At 34.7% G+C, this 23370-nt stretch overlaps 1 protein-coding gene and 1 long non-coding RNA gene across 4 annotated transcripts in view; one reads left to right on the top strand and one right to left on the bottom strand.

The window, feature by feature from the left end:
• The window catches only part of LOC105749373, a 128520-nt gene that overhangs the window by 9010 nt on the left and 96140 nt on the right, over nt 1-23370 (top strand). The window lies entirely within an intron of this gene.
• The window catches only part of AARD (alanine and arginine rich domain containing protein), a 50803-nt gene continuing 39600 nt past the window's right edge, over nt 12168-23370 (bottom strand). The window contains exon 2 of one of the 2 annotated variants that reach the window (XM_012541777.2): nt 12168-12970. In XM_012541777.2, coding sequence (XP_012397231.1) covers nt 12827-12970 — 144 coding nt within the window. In that variant the 3' untranslated portion in view covers nt 12168-12826. The remainder of the gene's footprint in view (nt 12971-23370) is intronic. The other variant, XR_004231075.1, reaches the window with a different exon arrangement.

The following is a 23370-nucleotide window of genomic DNA, read 5'->3' as shown; positions in this document are numbered from 1 at the left end:
GTGTGTTTCAGGGCTCCCCTCATCAATTTTGCATCTGTTTATTTGTTTTCTCATTTATAAAATCTAGATAATTAAGCAACTGCATTCCAGGGTTATTTTGAGGGTCAAATGTTTGTATAATTGTAATTGTAAATAATTGTAAAGTGCCTCCAAAAGTTACATACCTAGGTAAGTGGAAGAATGATGAGGCTCTTGAAAGGGGAGAGTTTGAAGAGAAAAATAATGAGTTCTGTTTGGGATGTGTTTTGAGTTTAAGATGTTCATTTGATATCACTTAATATTCCTGATTCTCAGTTTTTCATCTGTAGAATAAGCAGGTAGGACTATATAGCTTCTGAGGTCTCTTCTAGTTGATCTTACAAACTAGTTGGAGATGTCCAATAGTTGATTATAGGATAGTAAGTAACCAAGAAGGAGATTGTTTGAACAAGCAGACTTATGTAATGGCAGCTGAAATTTCCTGGGCTAATTTCTTTATTCCTCTAGTAAGAATTCTCTAGAAGTTATTTCCCTCCTGTAAATTCTTAGAAGACAGGAACATTTTGTCATCACCTAGAAAAGAATCAGGTGTATAATTGGTGTTTATGGAATTGAAATAAGAGGAACTTAAAGATTTAAGGCAAGTCCCAGTCAATGTTTCCCTTTACTCCTTAGAACGGTGAAAGTAGAAATCCCTTTGATTTTAAGTTTAACCCTTTAATCTCTAAAATGCTCTGGTATCTCACTGTGCTGATTATGACTATCGCTCCTGATTCACTATTTCCTTACAAACCTTAGTCATACTAATCAAATTCTATAACTGCCCCTGGATGTGTGTGTCAATGTATTTCCCCACATCCTCACTCATTATCCTTGTAATAATTTTATAGATTCAAGGTCCTAGGTCACCATTTTCTCCTCCTCCCTCCCCACATGGTTTTCCCCATTAAAATGTAAGGTCTTTGAGAGAAAGAACCATCTCTATCTTCTCATTTTTGCCAGCATTAGCACAGTCATTGATACATAATAAGTACTTCATTCATTTTTTGTACATTTAAAGGTGGAATGGACCTGGGAGACTATGTAATTCAACCTTTTCATTTTATAGATAAAGAAACTGAGAAGTTAAGGTGGATTAGATAAGCTCTAAAGTTCCTTCTAGCTCTAAATTTACAATTCTATATATTGTTGCTGAATTAAATCTCCAAAACTTACTATATCAGTCCATATCCCAAATTTTATACTGGGAATTATCATAATGTATGATAAATATTAAATTTAAAATATACAATATATAGCAACTATATAAAGTTTTTGTTTTATAAATGTTATATTTGCTATATTACTTATAAATCATGTTAATTTGTGAATAATATTAATTATGTGAATATATGTGGATTGCATTAATAATGATAATTATAAAAATTATAATGCATTATAAGCAAGATAACCAGAGAATCACCTGCACCACTGCCATATTGACGAACTACCTATCACACTGTGTCTGTCATACAAATAGAAGAGTTCAGTATCAAATTGTTGTGTCCCAGTTCCCTTTTAATGTCCTGACCCATTTTCCCTAATTGTCCTACCTCAGTTACTCTGCCTCAGGCTATAACCTTTCCCTCTTAATCATTAGAATGTTTGATAGACATCATTAAAATATCAGGAGTCTCTCCCCATCTCTGGTACCTCCCTCCATTATGTCATCTCCCTCCTAGATGTCTCCCCCCATTGTTATGCCACTGTTCTCTTTTATTGTCCTGACTCAGTTTCCCTAATTATCCTGACTCAGTCCTGCTTCGGTTTCTCTGTTTCTCAGTTCTGTAAAACTTCCCCTCCGTCTTTATTAGAATATTTGATAAGGATAAAATATCTTATTTATAATACCAGAATGTCTCTCCCCATCCCAAGCTATCCAAACATCAGATACCTCTCCCCAAGTCCGGGGTGCCTTCCCCTGATTATGTCATCCCCCTCTCCGGAGGCTCACCCCACCCTATCAGAGTCCCTTCCCGCTCTCAGTACCCTGACTCCACCCCTGCCTCAGTCTACCCTCTGCATCTGAGCCAGGTGTATATATGTCTTTGAGAACTCACATTGGTGGCTGGATTCTTGGAGACGATAGTCTTATTCAGTCCTGGGACCAAACCATGGATCCATTTAGTCCCAGTTAATCTCTCCCTTTAAATAAATTATTAAATACTCTCTAATCTCTATCTTTCTCAGTTTCTCCGGCATTACACCATTAGGTCATCCCTATCCCTGGTGTCTTCCCCCATTATGTCTTCGTTCTTCTTACCCTATAAAAGCATCTTTGTATCCCACATTTGTGGCTAGATTCTTGGAGATGATAGTTTCATTCAGCCCTGGGACCAAACCATATATCCATTTGGTCCCAGTAAATCTCTCCCTCTCAAATAAAATATTAAAAACTCTCAAATCACTATCTTGCCTCAGTTTCTCCGGCGTTACAAAATCAGATCCCTCCTATCCCAGGATTTTCTATCCATCATCAATACTTTCCTATAACTTCTTGTAGAGAGGCAGTCCCTATTTTATCATTCTGTTTAGGATTATATAATTTTCTAATGCACCAGAGCCTCAGCAATTCTACACAAAGGATTTTTTTTATCTTGTCGATAAGAGGAAAGATGAAAAAAAAGTTTGGTTTGTTTTCCCTTTATGGCACTTGGTCTTGATTATTAGCCCAAAATTTCAACCTCATTCTTACATGAACTCATATTTCTTTATCTTTTAACAGAATTCCTCTTGACTTTATGGGTATTGACTATAAAAGTGAATTGACTTTTTCAAGATCACACAGGACCAGAGATAGGATTCAAGTCAGATGTTAATTAAAAGCATCACAACTGGAATACAGTTCAGAAGACCCCAATATTTCCATAGGTTCCAATGATTGAACATCTTAATAATGGTTCTGCTCTGATTCAACTCCAGGTTCCAGATGCCTTTTCCTAGCTGTTTCAAAGTTCTCTATCCAGACACTAGTTTCTTTATTTCTCCAGAAGTTCACTAAGTGCATTGTCAAATTCATTAGCATTTAGAGATACTGAAATCCCATGCCTCTGGCTAACTGATCCTTAAATCTTTCATTTAATCCTCTCTTTAAAATCTTAGTCTACATTGTTTCCTCAATGCCCATAATAAATGTCAGCTGTTGAAGCTCATTGATAAAAGTAATTAGTAACGACATTCTGCCTTATTATTGCCATTACAAGTTTTGTGTGTGCCTGTGTCTCTCTTTTTAAATATAAAGTTGCTGGAAAACTACCCAGAGCTCTTACTACATGCTTCTGGTTGCCTCCCTTAAAAACAGGATAGTGAGGGAGAAAAGGAACGGGAGGATCACAGGGCCATGCACAGCAAAGAGACAATGGGAGAAAATCCAGAAGCACCAAATTATTACCCTTGTGTTCCTGTCTTAATTTGGTCATTCCTTTTCCTGATATTGCACACACACATAGTGAGCAGTAAAATCGTAAGGTCCTGAAAAGATGCTTCAATGCTCACAACATTATATTTGGAATCAGGACCTAAGTTCAAATCCAGATTCCACCACTTAACCTTGGACAAATTATTTCTATAAAATGAGGAAACTGCTCCAGATGAGTTGTCCAAGTTCCCTTTTGGCCCTAACTCTGTGAGAGTGTGATCCATTTCATCCCACCTCTATGTGAACAAAAACACCCAACAAAAATTATTCTCTAATAGTTAAGTTTTTTCTTGCATACTTAAATTCTTAGTCTTTCTTACCTCCCGGAAAAATATAATTGGAGTGATTGGTTATTTTTCATGTTTTAATTATTTGTCAGCATATACTCATGAGTGCTGGGACAGTTTAGGTAGCACGATGAATAGAACCCTGCACTTGGAGTCAGAAGGATTCATCTTCATGAATTCAAATCTGGCTTTAGAAACCTTAAAGCTGTGTGACCCCAAGCTAATCATTTAATCTCAGGTTCCTCATCTGTAACATGGATTAGAGAAGGAAATGGCACACTACTGTAATATCTTTGTCAAGAACCCAAGAACCTCCCCCCCCCCAAAAAAAAAGGGTCAGGAAGCATCAAAAACTAAACAACAAAAACAATTATGAACCTTTTGTTTTAATCATTTTTTCTGTGGTGAAGGAAATTTCTATTCCTAATATCCAAACTTTGTACCTTGAGTAACTTTTCTAGAATAGATCCCTGCTAATTTCTTTTGGGAAGACTCTAGATATGAGCCAAAGTTAAGCTTTTTTTTTTTTTTTTTTTAAATGAGGTGTTCCTCAGGAATCTACTCCAGGGAGTATACATAATGAACCAAAGAGTTTAAGAAAAACCTGATTCCTTCTCTTCAGGATCAAATTTTCATAGGTATGGATTTTGGTGCACTTGAGTCCAGAACTGAGTTCCTTTGTGGAAAAGGGATTCTTTGCCCCCAAACTGTGGGTTTAAACAAAAATTTCTTTACCTCAACTCAAAACCCCAAAATTTATCTACTTAATTCATCAATTTAAGGCCAGAGTAGAATATTTAGGCAATATGCCAGGCAGCTGGGCCAGAGAGGAACTCTGTAGCAAGAACATATAGAGAGTGCACCATGCCATAACAGAAGTCATATTGCATGTCTATTAGGAGAATCTTCTGTTTTTACTTCTATTGCTTTCCTGTGGATCCATGGGTTAGAACTGGCCGTCTAAAGAATAATGGGGAGGCTACTATCTCAGTTGTCTAGAGGGTAAATATTTTTTTAGTCATGGCATGAATGTAAGATTGCAGTTTTGAGTTTGTGGGACCCTAGGCTTAGGAAAATTAGAAGAGATGGCAAACTTCAAGAAGATGAGTTCAATTCTTGCCTCAGATACTTATAAACTATATGACCTTGGGCAAGTTGATCCATGGCTCAGTTTTCTTATTTAGAAAATCGAGATAATAATAGCACTTTTCCCACAAGGTTATTATAAGGACTAAATGAGATAATAGTTGGAAGGTATTTTGTATACTTTTAAGTACTATGTAAATGCTAGCTATTCTCCTTAAGATTTTTGCAATGTTTGGGAAACAATAAATGTTCTTTAAAAAAAAGTATCCTAGCTCATCTGGAAGGTGTTGAAGGCTGAGAACAGGTCAAGAGAATTCAGACCACTTCAGAGGTGATTCTAGATGACAGGTTGATACCACTTACCTAGGTTATTTGTTAGATAATATTTATTAGAAATGTCAATCTGAAAGAAATCTTGCTATCTTACAGAAAAGTTTAAAATGTTGATTGGAAAAATCTAAGAGTTTGATGAAGTTGTGTCTGATTTAGGGGCAACTGGCGTTCATATTCTGACTCTGATACATACTACCTGTGTTACTCTGGTCAGTTGACTTGATCCATCTGGTCTTTTATTTGTCAATGTAAAATGAATTAATCAGGAGGAATCCTAGATCAATTGATAGCTCTGCATTCAGCTGAATAGAATTATATAGAATGAGCCTAAGAGCATCACTCTACAGAAAAGGTGAGCACAGTAGGCATTGGCTCCTGCATGATAGGCTACAAAATTCCTCCTTGCTTCCCAGTGATTAAGGCTACTTTTTCATAATTGGTTGGTAGGAAGATGAACTCTTATCCAAGACATCTAAAATTTCATCTCTCTAGAACTTTCTTTTCGCATTGGATGACTTAATACCATTCTTCAAAAGTTTCATGTTCCCAGAAAGAAAAATTACATGCCCATCCATATTCTCTCCTAATCAGCAGTTGAAAACAACTGTCTTAGGGCAGAAGTACACAGGAGAAAAATATGCTTGAATGTGGCTTCAGAGGAAAGATGCTGAATGGACTTTCCTAAACCAAGAGATGACAGCAGCTAGGACATCAATAGATTTTCCTGCATAACCACACAGTAGAGACTTAAATGTGGGCTCCCTTGAGCTCACACAGGAGAAGTCCAATATCAAGAATTACATTCATAAAATTGTAATAATAATACTTAAAATTCTCCCTATCTCAGAGGATTGTTGTGAAACAACATAAAATAACAATAATATTTAAAAAGAACTTTGCAGACCTTAAAGTGGTACCTAAATGTTATGCATTTTGGGGACTTGGCTTGGGAAGGGAGCTCATTTCCAGGACATCAACAAAGAAATAAGAATTTTAATTCCCTAGAGAGTATGATTCTAGAACCTGGCCATTTATCCAGAAATAAGGGGGCTTTTTCTAGGCAGCACCATCTTTCAAGAGACACCTGAATAATCTGAACTGCAAGAATTTCCCAGTTTGAAACTTTCCAGGATCAAGAAATCAGATACCAAAACTTATGAGGAAAGATGATTTAGTGATGCAATATACTCTTTTAAGAAAGAAAAGAATTGGTCCCATTGTTCCTGAGCCTCCTTGGTCAGCAAATTATTCAGACAGTGCAAGTTTGATGGAAAGTAGCTAACTCAACAGCTCCAAAATAGACTTATCTTCTAGATGAAATCTAAACCCTTGAGTGATAAAATGATGTAGGAGGAACTATGTAAAACTTGTGGGAAAGATAGGGATCTCCCAGAACGTCAAAGAATTGCTTCAGTGGTAACCCCAATTTCAGTACCCTTCTGAGAGAAATTGATGGACTCTTCCAGTGTTTTATGTGTTTATCTGTTTATGAGCTGCTGTAGACTAATTGTGTCTTCAGCCGACTACAATAAAAGCTGTCCTACCATATGTATTACTTTTTGAGTTCTGGGATCCTGTTATCCACATTTAGGGAAACCAAGACATGAACTATACCTTATCTATATTTAGAGATTTTATTATATTTATTCCAGAAGGGTATAATAAGCCAGAGAGAGAAATTGGCCTTCCAGGATTAGCCCCTAAAATCTTACCTAATATTTCTAATCAGGACAGAGTCTTGCAGGAATCCTGTAACATGTTATATCTATAAAATGACTATAACAATATTAGAAGCTCCTCCTGTCTTCACAGGATTGTTGTGAAAACCAAATGAGCTAATATAAGGCAAACACTTTGCAAATCTTAAAGTGATATTGAAATATCATTCATTCATTTGTTTGCTTATTTATTAGGAATAAAAGGCAGCATGGCTTAGGGTTTAGAAAGATGGCTTAGGGTTTAGAAAGATGGCTTTGGACCCTCCTTCCAAAAAATTTTTTTTTTCTGGTTCAAGTTCCATCTCTGACTCCCACTGACTGCAATCCTGGGCAAGTCAATTAACCTTTTAGTGATCCAGGCAATTTTCTAAGAGGATAAGTAGCAGAACAGTTACTAATTCACATTAATAAGTTATGTTTCTTCACCAAGAGTTCTCTTGCATCATTGAAATCATAGGTTTTGCACTCAAAACCAAAAAGTAGATAGTTTATGTTAAAGAAGTAAAGGCATGTGTTCTGATTCTTCAAATTGATTCTTTTCTTGACCACAACCTCAGTTTTTAGAGCTGGAAGAAATCTTAGGAGATCATCTCTTTCACAACCACTCTCAACTAGGTGTTGCAAAAAGTGCTATTATATAGCAAGAAACACACATGCTGGAATTTCTCTGCTATGATTGATTTCTTCCTGTTCCTCCCACCTCCAATTAAAGAGTTAAAAGTGAAAGCATCTTCTAAGAAATCTAAACACCCTATTTTTCTCACTAAACTATTTGAATAACTACTCTCTTGTAGCTCTCTGGGTCCACCATCATTTTAAATACTTTCCTTTCTTCTTTTCTGAAGGACTAACTGCCCACAGTGCACCATTTTGATTATAATGACTTTTCCTTTCCTCACTCTCCCTAATCCCCAGATGGTAAAGACTTGGTTCCTTTTATCTCCCAGTTATTTAAGAAGTCACATTATTCCTCTAGTTTATTTAAAAGGTAACTCAAAGGAGGAAAAGTTACCAGAGGAAAGTGAATTGTTTAATTTTCCTGCTGCCTCTCAACATTCTACCTTTAAAATTAGTGACTAAATAGCTGAAAACCATTTTACAAGAATTTTTTTAATTAAGGAAAACTCATTTTACTGTTACTATAATAAATAGAATATCATTCCCTAAAAAAATTCTCTTAATGGGAGAATACAGATTGGAAAACTTGAAATGACTATAGTGCTCTGGGGGAAAAAAAGCTTCCATTGTATTTCCATGTTACAGGCCATGAAGCCATAACAACAACTTACAGAAGACCTAAGAAAGGCTATCCCTCAAAAAAGAAAGAACATAAAATACTTCCTCAATCAGAATTATTTTAAAAGTCCAATACAAGGCAACCTTTTAAAAAAATGCTCTCATTCATAAATCAAGAATGGTCTCAGAGGATAAATCATATAACATACCTTCATCTAACATTCATCCTATCAGTAGATAAAGTAAGGACCACAGGGACAGAATGTTGGATGCATTCTATCTCATGCAGTCATTGTGGTAATTTTTTTTCTTCCTTCACCATTATTCTTTGCTATATGGGATGGAATGGATTGGAGAGACAATTGGAGAAAGAGGAGTGTATACACAGAAAAGACTGTAATTTTTTTAAGGCATCAATGAAACTATTTTTAATGACTTTTTCCATACCAGAGTGCTTGAATTCCTAAATATAACATAGGATCAACAAAATCAAACTGTAGATCTGAATTAATTCATGTTAATTATTCATATATCCACAAAACTCATCATTGCTCATGTATTCTAATCACAAAAATCTACATACACTGGCAGTCAAACACTCTACTATTGAAAAAGAAAGGATACTTTTTACTCAAAATCATTTCTTGGAAAATACATCAATTATTTTAATAGGGAAGAGATACAAGGAACTGGGGGGGGGGGGGGGGGGGGGGGGGGGGGGGGGGGGGGGGGGGGCGGTACCTGAGGAAAAGTGACAAAGGTCTCAGTTTATCTAAAGAATGACAATGAATTTCTTCTAGCCAAAGGCCATAAAGTAATTGAAGGAATAGGCCAGGTTCTCTTCCTCTTTTTGCCTGTAAGAGTCTAATAATCCATGAACAAGAATTTGATCCACTATCTTATTCTTAGAAACCAATTGCCATGGGCAAAAAGCACAGAGTAAAGCATTCATTATACAAGTGAAGAAAGTGCTAGCTTGGTGATATAATGAACAGAAGATTGAATTTGGATCTAGATGCAAATCTCGCCATACTAGTTAGGTGACCAAGGACAAATTAAGTAACTTCTCAAAGTCTGTTTCCTCGTCTATGTAACAGGAATGATGCAATACCTTACTCATAAGAGGGTTTTGTGAAGCTTAAATGAGACTTTTCAAAACTTAAAGTGCTACATCTATTGAGAAATAACACTACTTTTTTCCCCCAATATATGTATACATATTTATGTAGTTATCTTGTTGCACAAGAAAAATCAGATCAAGAAGGAAGAAAAAGAAAAACTGAGAAAAAACAACGTGCAAGCAAATAACAACAGAGAAAGCAAGAATGCTATGTTGTGTTCCACACTGATCCCATGGTTCTCTCTCTGGGTGTAGATGGCTTTCTTCATCACTGCACAAGGGGAAGTGGTTTGAATCCTCTCAATATTGAAGAGAACTACGTCCGTCAGAATTGATCATCACATAGTCTTCTTGTTGCCGTGTATAATGATCTTCTGGTTCTGTTCATTTCACTCAGCATCAATTCATGTTGGTCTCTCCAGAACTTTCTGAAATCATCCTGAACAATAATATTCCATAACATTCATATCCCACAATTTATTCAGCCATTCTCCAGCTGATGGGCATCTACTCATTTTCCAGTTTCTTGCCACTGCAAAAAGGGCTGCCACAAACATTTTTGCACATGTGGGTCTCTTTCCCTCCTTTATGATCTCTTTGGGGTATAAGCCCAGTAGAAACACTGCTGGATCAAAGGGTATGCACAGCTTGATACCTTTTTGAGCATAGTTCCAAACCACTCTCCAGAATGACTGGATTCATTCACAGTTCCACCAACAATACATCAATGTTCCAGTTTTCCCACATCCCCTCCAACATTCATTATTATCTTTTCCTATCATCTTAGCCAATCTGAGAGGTGTGTAGTAGTATCTCAGAGTTGTCTTAATTTGCATTTCATTGATCAATAGAGATTTGGAGCACCTTTTCATGTGGCTACAAATAGTTTGCTTCTTCATCTGTTCGTATCCTTTGACCATTTATCAATTGGAGAATGGCTTGAACTATTATACATTTGAGTCAATTCTCTATATATTTTAGAAATGAGGCCTTTATCAAATCCTTTGGATTTCTCAGTTTATTACTTCCCTTCTAATCTTGTCTGCATTAGTTTTGTTTGTACAAAAACTTTTTAACTTAATATAATCAAAATTATCTATTTTATGATCAATAATGATCTCTAGCTCTTCTTTGGTCACAAATTCATTCCTCTTCCACAAATCTGAGAGGTAAACTATCCTATGTTCTTCTAGTTTGTTTATAGTATCATTATTTATGTCTAGATCATGAACCCATTTTGACTTTATCTTGGTATACGGCGTTAAGTGTGGGTTTATCCCTACTTTCTGCCATATTAGTTTCCAACTTTCTCAGCAGTTTTTGTCAAATAGAGAATTCTTATCCCAAAAGGCAGGGCCTTTGGGCTTGTCAAATACTAGAGTGTTATAGTCATTGGCTGTTTTGTTCTGTGAACCTAACCTATTCCACTGATCAACTTCTCTATTTCTTAACCAGTACCAAATGGTTTTGATGACTGTCAATATAGTTTTAGATGTGGTATAGGTAGGCCACCTTCATTTGCTTTTCTCTTTGCAGATGATATGATGGTATACTTAGAGAACCCCAGAGAATCAACTTAAAAGCTATTAGAAGTAATCCACAACTTTAGCAAAGTTGCAGGATACAAAATAAATCCACATAAATCATCAGCATTCTTATACATCATTAACAAAATCCAACAGCAAGAGATACAAAGAGAAATTCCATTTAAGATAACTGTTGATAATATAAAATATTTGGGAATCTATGTGCCAAGGGAAAGTCAGGAACTATATAAGCAAAACTACAAATAAAAGTACAATCTTTCCACACAAATAAAATAAGATCTAAGCAACTGGAAAAATATCAAGTACCCATGGATAGGTCAAGTAAATATAATAAAGATGATAATACACCCTAAACTAATCTTTTTATTTAGTGCTAAAATCAATCAAACTCCCAAGAAACTATTTTACTGAACTAGAAAAAATAACAACAAAATTCACCTGGAAGAACAAAAGATCAAGAATTTCAAGGGAATTAATAACACTACTTCTTAACACTATATAAGGGGAGGGAAGAGAGACTATTTGATGGCACAGTAGGTATAATACAGCCCTGAAGTCAGTAGAACTTGAGTTCAAATTCAAGTTAGCTGTAGTATTATTAGCTTCTAATGACAGGCAAGTCACTTAATATCTATAAAAATGTTTCTTTATCTGTAAAATGCTGCTAATCACATCACTTAGCTATGCTGAGGTGAGGAAAATTCTTTGCAAACTGAAAACACTATATGTCTTTGAGCTATTATTATTAGAGAAAGATGGTAGTTCTTTCTAGTTCTCCTGGAAAATATCTCAGGAGCTATTTTGTGGAAGATGGATTAGAAGGAATTATAAAAATTATTGATTGAGAGGTGGATTGTGGTCTTAGAGGTTAGTTAGTCCTCATTTTACAGCAGAAAGTAAGATCCCAAAATATTAAATGACCTGCCAAAGGTCAGACAGGTAATTGCAGAGTTTAAATTCAGATCCATGTTCTCTTACTTTTTTTTTTTTTTTACACTAGAACCAAGAGATGTGGATAAAATTTGCAAAGCGGCCACTTTAAACAATCACACACACAAAAAAAATTATTAACAACAAGAACTACCCAAAAGTGAAATAGGGTGCTTCAGGGGGAAGTAGATTTTCTCTTATTGAAGTCTTTCATGCAGAGGCTAGATGACCTTTTATTGGATTATTCTAGGGGTTCTTTGGAGAGTATGATTTGGCTGAAATGGACTATGGGTCCTTTCTAGATCTAAAATTCTGTGATTTAAGTGTCATCACTAAAGTGATTGAGGACATATTTGCTAACTTAACTTAGTTGTGGTGAACCTCAAAGAAGGAAAGAAGGGAGGAACAGAGGAAAAAGAAGGAAGGAAGAAAGGAAAGAAGGAAGGAAGGAAGAAAGGAAAGAAGGAAGGAAGGAAGAAAGGAAAAAAGGAAGGAAGGAAGGAAGGAAGGAAGAAAAAGATAGATAAGTGAGCCAGATCTGTTTTACATGACCATAAAACATTATTTTTATTATCAATCAGTGTTTAAGTAACAAATATTCTAAGTGGGCTAATGGTTTTTGTTTATTGATGTGTGTATGGTTTTTAATAGGCAGGAGTGCTTAAGTTTATAGACTTCTGATTTTTCAACTTTTAAAACTATTTAATCCTTTTTAATCAAAAAGAAAAATTCTATAATAATAGAAATGTATGCAGTGTTCTAAAAGATGTATTTTAAATGTTTTCATCCAATCAAAGGAAATATTTAGACTCTCCAATATGTGAAGTGTGAAGTAAAAGATGAATGAAACCAGAAGGGGATGCTTGGGGGAAAACAGTCAAACAACCCCATATATGGACCATATTCTTTTCTTTTCTATTTCCCATGAAACCTTTCAAAATGTATACAGACAACATTTTTGTTGTTAACTACTGATTTTCTTTTTCCTTTCATTTCCCCATGATACCTAGTTGTATTCTTCTACAGAATTTACCTCAGAAGCTTGTGCATCCTGTTCATGATATTTGTGTTAGATTTGTTTGTGGGAAAAAATATTTTCTCTTTGGACTTTATGTCTTCCAACATATAGTTTATTATTCTGAGCTTACAGTGCTCTTTCCAAAGGTTGGACATTCAGAAGCTATGAACAATTCATTTTCAATCTTCAATCGCTGCATTTCCAAGTTTAAATCCACAAAAGTTCTGGCAAGTTGCCGGTTCTGAAAGCGCATCTCCAACTAGGAGGGGAAAAATACACAAGGGGGATTTTATTAGCTGAAGATAACCATCAAGAAGAATGACTGTACAAGATGAATAGGGAGCTTGTGGGGAAGAAAAATTAGACGGGCACTAAATTTGCTGTTCACTTTATTCTTTAGTTATGCCTCTCTTACTGGCTATAAAGCAGACTTTCTACATCAGCAAAGAATGGTGCAGTGGAAAGAACATTTAGATTTGCAGTCAAGAAGATTTGTGTTCAAACTCAGCTCTGTCATTTACTATCTGTGTAACTATGGTCAAGTCATTAAATATCTTTTCCTCTTTCTCCCTCTCTTACCTCTCTCTCTCTTTCTCTTTCTCTTTCTCTCTCTCTCTCTCTCTCTCTCTCTCTCTCTCTCTCTTACTATTTTTCCTCTGTGTTTTGTCTTTCTCTGTTTCTCTCTTTGCCTCTCTCACACTCATTCTTTTTTTTCTTTCTCCTTCCCTGCTCCCCATCCGTCTAAAACTTCTCTCTCTAAGCTTCTACTCCCCCATTTATAAAATGAGGAGTTTAAATTCAATGACTGAGTTCTCTTTCAACTGATTTTATGATGCATGTTCCACATAAATCACTTCCAAAATGATAATGAAATTAAAGCAAAAGTAACTAATGAGCAAAATTGTTAGTAATGAGTTTTTATGCATGGAAAACCATTTTCATACAATGCCATATGTTCAAATATGAATTTATCCATTCTTATAGGGCAAGGAGATACATATCTGAAGGTTACCTGAACATTCAAATTCTACAAAGATACATAGTAGATATAAGAAGGACACATCCTATTACTAACAACAGTCATTAGTTTTTTCTTCTGTAAAATGAAGGTCTATAATAGCACCTATTTCCTAATGTTGTTAGGATCAAATAAAATAATGTTTGTAAAATGTCTCATAAACTTTAAGGCACTATATAAATGCTAGCTATCATCACCAATATCACCATCACCATCATCATCACATTGTTGTTGTTGTTGCAATGCTATTGGAAGCTACTCATGAAATGAAGAGATAAATTTGTTTAAAAATATTTGTGGTGATTAGGAATAGTGTCAACTAGCTAGCCATTACTATCATCATCATCATCATCATCATCATTATCATCATCATCCAAGAAATAATGTAAAAGGCATTGTCATAAATATAGAATATAGGAAAAGAAGAGGCCCACTCATTTAGAAAAAGCTATGATTAACAGATGTTGATATATGCCAGTGAATTTTTTAAAACCTCAAGGAAGGACTCCTAATCACTAGCTAGGTAGATATTCTCTGAAGGACTCAGGAAAGGCTATGTACAAAAATTTCATAGAATGAAATGGTCTGAAAGGGTTTCTGTTTGCACAAAGAAGGCTGTACCCATAGTAGATTAATGTGGGTCCAGGGAAGTTTCAAAATACTTGTCACTTTGAGCCACTGGAAATATAAGTGGTTTCTGCTCTTCAGTAAAAACACTTAATTCTACCTGAAAGTAATAGTTTTCAAACTTTTTGGTCTCAGAACCCTTTTACACTCTTAAAAATTATGAAGCACCTCAAAGAGCTTTTGTTTATGTAAATCACATATATCAATATTTACCATATTAGAAATTAAAACTGACAAAATTTTAAAATATTTATGTATTAATTCATTTTAAATAACAATAATAAACTGATTACATGTTAAAATAAATAACATATTTTATGAAAAATAGTTCTATTTCCCCCAAAAAAAAATTGTAGTGAGAAGAGTGATACTGTTTTACATATTTCTGCAAATCTCTTCAATGTCTAGCTTAATATAAGACAGCTGGATTCTCATATCTGCTTCTGCATTCCATCTGTTGTTTTGGTTGAAGTATATGAAGAAAATCTGCTGTTAATACAGATATGTAGTGGGAAAGAAGAGTATTTAAATAAATAAATAATGTATAACTTTCTTTATAAAAATAATTTTGACCTTATGAACCCTCTGACAGGGTCTTGGGGACTATCAGGGATCCTTGTGCAACACTTTGAGAGCTAGAAGACTATAGATATCTGAACTCACACACATACACATACAAACACAGGAGAAAGAACCCTACAATTAAGTATCACAGTGGACAGAGCATTAAACTTAGAGTCAAGTACACCCAAATTAAAGTTCAACTTCATACAGTAGCTGTGAGTCACTTAATCTCTGCTTCAGTTTCACAATTGCAAAATTAGGATAATAAAAGAACCTGCACTATATTAGAATAATCTCTGTTTTTGTGAGTAAAATTGGGATAATAATAGCACTACCTGCCTGGGATGCTAAGAATCAAGAGATAACATACATATAAAGCATTTTGCACACCTTAAAATTCTGGGCTAATTATTATTGCTAGCTCAAGTCTCATCCCTGGCACACAACTAGTAAGTGTCTAAACTGGATTTGAATTCAGTTCTTCCTGATTCCAGGTTTAGCACTCTATCCACTGTGTCACCTAGTTGTGGCACAGTCCTACTGTGTCTACACTACACTACACTACAACTAGTCCTATTACACTCCTATTTAATCTAATCCAGTAAATATTTATGAAGCACTATTTACACAGCATTACCTTGGATTCTGTGTGCCTCAAAGTGCAGATAAAACAGGATACTTGTTTTATCATACAGCTTGTCATAAGATATGGTATTACCTTAATATATATGAAGCAACTATAAAAAGTGATAAATTCAATGATCTTAGAAAAACATGGAAAGACTTTCACAAAATAACGAAAAGCAAAATGAGCAGAATCAAGAGAAAATTGTATACAGTAACAGCAAGATTGTTTTAAGAATGACTTTGAGTGAATAAGTAATTCTAACTATGATAAATACTCAAATTAACTAAAGCACAGATGAAGAAAGATGTTATCTACCTGCAAAGAAAGAACTGATAAATAAAAGTATGTGCAGAATAATTTTACTATATGTACCTTTTGGTGTTCAATGGTGACTATTTCTGTAGGGTGGGGAAAGGGGAAGAAAAAAAATTTACATAACTTTATAGGTATCCTTTCCACATTGTGAGGAATTAGGAATGAGGTTCCTCCCTGATCTAGGAAATCTGCAAAAAAAAAAAAAATGGACCCTCTCTTTGTATCAGAGAAGAAGTCTAAATAATTATGGTATTTAAAATTAAAGTATATTGATATCATACAATGCTATTCATATATTTTATGCATTTCTAGGTTTCTAAATTTTTTCTGTGTTGTCTCCTAGCCTTCATATGTTTTCTATGGCTTCCCTCTAAATTCGCATTTAATTTCTTATGTCAACCAATGCTTTCTAAGTTCCAAATAATGGCAGCTGCCTCCCAGGGTTATTTAGAACAAAACTTCTTAAACTGTGGGTCACACCCCTATGCAGGGTCAAGTACCTGAATGTGGGGGTCCCAAAAATTGGGAAACTATTCCCAAAAGGCATCAAATATTTCTCAAAGATTTAATTTTGGGGGGCAACTACTTGGTGCAGTGGATAGAGCACCAGTCCTGAAGTCAGAAAGGCCTGAGTTCAAATCTGAATTCAGAGACCTAATACTTCTTAGCTGTGTGACTCTGGGCATGTCACTTAACCCCAATTGCCTCAGCAAAAAAAATAATAATAATAATAATAAAAATTCTTTATGAAAAAATAATTAGACACATCCATCTCAATAGTAAATTTGCTTTTCTCTTTAATAAATGGTAAAATTACATGCATACCAAAGAATTGCTTTAAAATAAATTTATGATTTCTTCATGATTTATTATCAGTAAATGTTTGATTTGTATATGTAATATATATATATATAGATATGTGTACATATATATACGTATATATATATATATATATATATATATATATATATATATATAAATAACCATCGTTGCATAAAAATTTCTCAGGCAAAAAAAATTTCTCAGTCAGGGGTCACGACTGGAAAAAGTTTAAGAAGTACTAATTGAGAATATCAAATGAGATAATATTTGTAAAGTATTTTGCAAACCTTAAAGTCTAAATAAATCATATTATAAATATGTATTAGAACATACATACATATATATATAGTTTTTGCTTTCATTTATATCTGTGTGTGTATCACATATTAAATACAAGGCAATACAAGACAATTTGTCATATAAATATAAAAAAGAAACTCCTTATCTTCAAAGAGCTAACTTTATTTTGGGACATTGATAAAATGGATGTGCAGAGAAGTAAATAGAAGGAAATTTGAAAAGACAGGAATTTTTGGGACAGATACAGAGAGAGGGAGGAAGGGTGAAAGAGACGGAGAGATCATTAACAGCTGAAAGGATCCAGAGTATACTGAACCTTGATGGAATATATATAGTCTAAGAAGAAAGATTAAGAGAGAATTCATTTCATCTTTAGGGGATAGTATGATTTACAAATGCACAGAATCAGAAAATATAATGCTGATAAGAGAGAAAATCATCATCCAGTTTTTTCAGAACTGAAAATGCATAAAGAAGTAATGTGAGGGGCAGCTAGATGGGACAGTGCTGACTCTGAAATCAAGAAGACCTGAGTTCAAATCTGGCCTCAAACACTTAACATTTCCTAGCTGTGTGACTCTGGGCAAGTCACTTAACCTCAATTGCCTCAGCCAAAAAAAAAAAAGTAATATGAGACAAAGTTGTAAAGGTAGATTAGAGTCAGAAGGCAAATAGTCTTAAATATCAGGCTGATCCAGTTGTATTTTATTCTAAGAGCAACAGGGAACCAATGAAGACTTCTGAGATCAGACTCATATGCCTTTTGATGATTGTGTAGAGGAACAAAAAATTGGAGAGAGAAAAATTATAAGATATCTACAGTTATAGTAATCTAGATGGAAGAGGATGAAAGCATGAAGTAGGATATCTATGTGAGCGGACAGAAACGGTAGCTTCCAGAAATGTTAGGAGGCTTGGAAGACAAGACTTGGACTGAATGGGGGTAGGTGTTAATGACTGAATGAGGATAGATGTGAGAGTAATAAGGAAGAGAAAAATTCAAGAAAGATTCTGAATTATTGGGTCACTGGGAGAATGTAGTACTGGAAGAGGGAAGAGGAAAGTTTGGACGATTGGCAGATTTGGAAAGAAAGAAAATTAAATGTTTTGTACATGTTGAGTTTGATATTCTAACAGAACATCTGGGGAGGGAAAGGACACAGTCCAATAGACAGCTGGTAATGTGAGGCTAAAGTTCATGAGAAAAAATAGGACTACATGCGTAAATTTAAAAGACATATGTAGAAACATATTTGTATTGAAATAATGATTAGAATAGCTATAGTAAACAATGAGATGGAGAATCGAGAAAAAATAAAAGATTTGTCATACATCAGTAATGGCAAAATTCAGAGTAAAGAACATGAATTTTCTCAACTAAGTCAACACAGCTGTGTGACTTCCTGCAGTTGTGTTCAGTAACACAGAGAAAGAAATAAAGAATGTATGTGGTATATTTGAGGACTAGATGTGATGAGAATGTGAATATATTTAACATGTATAGGACTACCTGCCATCTAGGGGAGGGGATGGAGGGAAGAAGGGGAAAAGTTGGAACAGAAGTTTTTGCAAGAGTCAATATTGAAAAATTATCCATGCATATGTTTTGTCAATAAAAAGCTATTTAAAAAATTTAAAGGAAATAAAAGAAAAGAAGGATGTGAATAGAAGTAAGATTAGAAGGCAAATAATTCAAGGATGGAGGACAAGATATAGTTGAACTGATGAACTATGGAATCAAGACTATGAAGAGACAATGACAAAGTCATCAAAGGAGGTGTGATCAATTGGGAGAACAAAGCATAGAGATTGTCACAGTAGGGACAAAGAGTGGGTTTATGAGGAGGGAATCACAACGAAAGATAGAAGACTAGGTAACTATAATAAGAAAAAAAATTCATAGTTTAATAAGATAGAAATAGCATCAATATGGATGATGGTGAGACATACCTATGACAACTTTTATGAGTAAAGACATAGTTCATGAGATGAGGAGAGTGAAATAGCTAGGGGTCATTTTGGATAAAGTGCTGGGTTTTAAGTCAGGATAACCTGAGTTCAAATTCCTCCCCAGACAGTTACTAGCTCTTTGACCATGGATTCAGTGTTGGAAGGAAGTTCAGATGACCTTTAGTCCAACTCCTTAAGAAGAAACTAAAGCTCAGAGACACTAAATGATGTGTTCAAGGAGAACTAGGATTTGAATCCTGACTCTTTGATTTCCAATGCAGCAATCTTTCCATTGCACCATTTGCCTTCCCTATTGCACAAAAACAGAAAATCTAAAAAATGGAGTTTTTTTTTAATTGATAGAAGTTACTTCTGAAGTTTTCAATACCATGTAATTTAATGGAGGAAAGCATCATTTTGCTGAGTAGAATACCCCATTATCATTCAATACACATTTATTAAGCTAATGGCACTATTTCATTTTTATCTTTATAAATCTACTTGTAGCACTTAGTAAGTACAAAGCACCTTAGTAAGTAAAAAACACAAAGTTTTAGAAAGTAAAGACATGAAGATAAAAATGAAACAGTTCATGACTTGAAAGAATGTGTTTTCTATCTGGGAAGACAACATACCTAAATATATAAAGAATGTCTACCAAGTAATGGGGAGAGAGGGAGAGAGAGAGACATCCATACTACCAGCTGAGTATTCGGAGGTTTCAGCATTTCTGATTGAGCTTCAACAAGAAGGCACTGGAAACTGTGCACTATAATTTAGCTGAAAATGTAAATCTAAAATACCTGATCTACTTATTCAGTATTTTATCTGCGCCACAGAATTTCTGAAAAGGGGAATGGATGTTACTATTCTGCAGACTGGGGAAAAAGTCCTATGTGGGGAAGATTCTGAGAAGATGGCAGAGTAGGTTAGAAAATTCTAAACTATCCAGATTCCCCCCACAACCAAGACAAAATTGCACCTCAGAGTAAACTAGAGCAGTATAAATAAAAGAGAGCAGAACAGTAGTCCTAGAACAATCAGAGAAAATCCTAAGAAAGCTACTAGGATAGAGATTTGGCCCTTGTGAAGTGTAAACACCTCCAAGTTAACTCTGAAACAGCAAGCAATGGGCCCTGGGATTGGCTGGGTTGGGAAAAAGATTCCGTTCCAGCCACAGGAATTTTTCATCCTCCAAATAGGGTGGGGATTTTGATGTCTGAGCCAGGAAATCTCTGCTGATAAGGAATGTCAGTCCCAGTTCTGCTGCAGAGATAAACCCTGGGCAAGAAGAAACCACAGAATTCTCAGTGAGAGCAGAAGCTATGAGGCAGGGACATTGTTGGCTGCAGACAATTACAGAAGGGTACAGTTCTTAGTTTTAGGTTCTAGTTCAAAAAAGGAGAACTGATATTACTATGGGAATAGGGAACACTAGGATTCATCTTCAGAAGAGGACGTTTCTCCTATCCCAAAGAGTAATATTAAATGGTCACCTGCCCAAAAAGAATTCATAGAACTCAAAAAAGCCCTTAAAGTCAAATGATTAAAAAAAAACCCTAAAACAACAACAATCCAAGAAAAACAAGATTATGAAAAGAAAGCCAAACAACTAGAAAAGGAGATCCAGAATTTTAGAAAGAAAATGACTCTTTGAAAATTAGAATTGGACAAGGGAAAGTCAACGAAGTTATAAGAGACCAAGAAATAATTAAACAAAATATAAAGAATGAAAAAATAGAAAAGAATGTGAGACATCTCATAAAAAACCCCAACATATTTGGAGAACAGATCAAGAAGAGAAAACATAAGAATAACTGGACTATCTGAAAGCTACAATAAATAAAAGGGATTTTAATAGAATAATACAAGTAATAATTAAAGAAAATTGTTCTGATATGTTAGAGCACAAGGAGAAAATAGAAATAGAAAAAAATCCACCAATCAGCACCTAAAAGAGATCCCACAAAGAAAACCTAAAGGATCATCATAGCCAAATTTCAAAATGAACAACAACAACAATCATAACAAAACAATTCAAATACAGAAAAGCTAATTAGAATCACAAAAGACTTAGGATTGGTTACATTAAAAGATTGCAGGTCTTAGAAAACTATATATAATGAAGAGCAAAAATATTAGGGTTGCTGCTGAAAAATCTTATATCCATCAAAGTTAAGTATAATCCCGAATTTTTTTTTTAAAAAAAAAGGATGTTCAATGTCAGGTTTTCAGGGTTCTGTTGCAAAAAGACCAGAATTTAATAGAAAATCTGTCATATAAGATCCAGGAGAAATATCAGATAAACATCAAAGATTAATTTCAAGGAACTCAATATAGGACAAACTGTTTGTGTTTTATATGTAGAAATGTAAATCCTATATGTCCAAGATTTTAATTAGTAACTGGGTAGAAAGATTGGAGTTGAACTGAGTATGATGTAAATCTAAAAAGCAAAATCATGTAGGAAAAGATTTTGAAAAGAGTATATGTGTTATATGAATGAGGTGCAAGTGAAAGAATTGACAGAGTATTTAGATGGAGGAAGAGAGCTGGTAGTTCTGGAATCCTACTCATATAGAGGATAAGTTAAAGAGGAATAATACATACAGACATACATACATACACACACACACACACATATATATATGGATATAAAACTCTTCTAAATTTATAAAGAAATAAACGGGAGAGGAAATGGGATAAGGGGAAAAGGTATAGATGGGTGGGTAGATTAACAGGAATGGGATAAAGAGGGAAGGAAAGAGAAGGGAGAGAACAAGGGAGAGATCTTTAGTGTGGGGATAAGTTAAGCAATAACAGGGTAAAATAGAGGGTAGAAGTAAAATAGAAGAATCAACAGGGATAGGAAGTAAGGAATGCACACAAACATAACAACAATGATCAGGAGTAGAATTTATTAGGAAAAAAGCCAGGGGTAGTAATCATTGATATCACACAAAAGTAAAAGCTAAAATAGATTTAACCAAAAGAAGAGGGGAAAAAAATACCGTATATATCAGCCATATAAATCAATATTGTTTTACACCATTTAAAATAACTAGACTGTATAAGGGTGGAATATATTGCTGTGGAAATGATGAGTTGGTACATTTAGAAAAATATGGTAAGACTTGGACTTATAAAAGATGATGTTTTCCACTTTCAGAGAAAGAGGACAAAGTTGCATAGTACTGCCTCACATAGATGTATATGAATGTATATGTGTATATAAGTGCATGATTATATCTCTATATGTATGTATATATATACATACATATATACATATATCATAGCTTGTGTATATGTGTGTGTATATATGTATCCTAGCTTTGGCAGGGGTAAGGGAAAAGAAAATAAAATTTAAAATATACAGCAGAGAACAAGAAAAAACCTACAAGCAAAGATAGACAGTTCTGAACAAAATGTGTGGTATTATACAAGTTTTCTTGAAATGGGAATTTATTGTCTCATATTCTGAATTTTCTCTAATGTCCCTCTGTGCACATGCCAATGCTTTTCTTCTTTTTCTATTTTGTATTTAAGTTTTAAGTATAGTATTTTTAAAAGAAATTTTAAAATAGCCCTATATAGTTAAATTATTTCCAATTTTCCAAAATATTATTCTATAAGAAAAGAACAAGGATGAGCATAGTTCAAGCTTTTTAGTGTGCAGATGGACAGTCACAATCATCACTAGTCAGCCAGTCTCCAATTTGTTCATAGAAACATAGATCTAGAGCTGAAAAGAACTCTAAAATTTATTTAGTCCCCAGAGGAAACTGGGGATCAGGGAAGGTGTGACGTGTACAAGTTCACCCAGGTAATTTGAATAGATATCAAGGAAATGCTACAGGTTGCACAGAAGCATATCTGACATTTGAATCTGGATCTTTCAAATAGAATTAATCCTTCCTGAAATTAAAATCAAAAGACAAAATCAAACACACCTGATAGGCTAAGAATCAGAAAGCCTTAGTTCAGATCCTGGTTCTGCCCTATTTGTACTTGGGGAAACCTTAGGCAAGGCAAAACTTCCTTGGTGGCCTCCTTGTTCTAAGGGGTGGATTCAATGACCTCTTCATTCTCTTTCAGCTCTAAATCTATGATATTGTATAATATATAACTAGAGAACTTGCAGTATGTTGGAAATATAACCAAGTTCCCCAGGGAGTACTTGTGAATGTTTCTACCATTTTTCCCCCAGAGGTTGAAAAGATGGAAGAGTGTCTGAGTAAGGATGATTGAAAGTTGTTTGGGATGTTAACCTCTAGAATGGAAGATGAAATAATGACTGTGTATAAAGGCAGGCCACTCCTCCAACCATCCCCAGTCCCCTTACACATCCTGTTCTTCCCAGAATTGCTTTGTCTCTCTGTCTCTGTCTCTGTGTGTCTCTGTATCTGTCTGTCTCTGTCTCTCTCATTTTTCTCTC

The sequence above is a fragment of the Sarcophilus harrisii genome, chromosome 1, assembly GCF_902635505.1.
Source record: "Sarcophilus harrisii chromosome 1, mSarHar1.11, whole genome shotgun sequence".
NCBI classification, from domain to species: Eukaryota; Metazoa; Chordata; class Mammalia; order Dasyuromorphia; family Dasyuridae; genus Sarcophilus; species Sarcophilus harrisii.
This window is presented reverse-complemented; position numbering and strand designations above follow the sequence as displayed.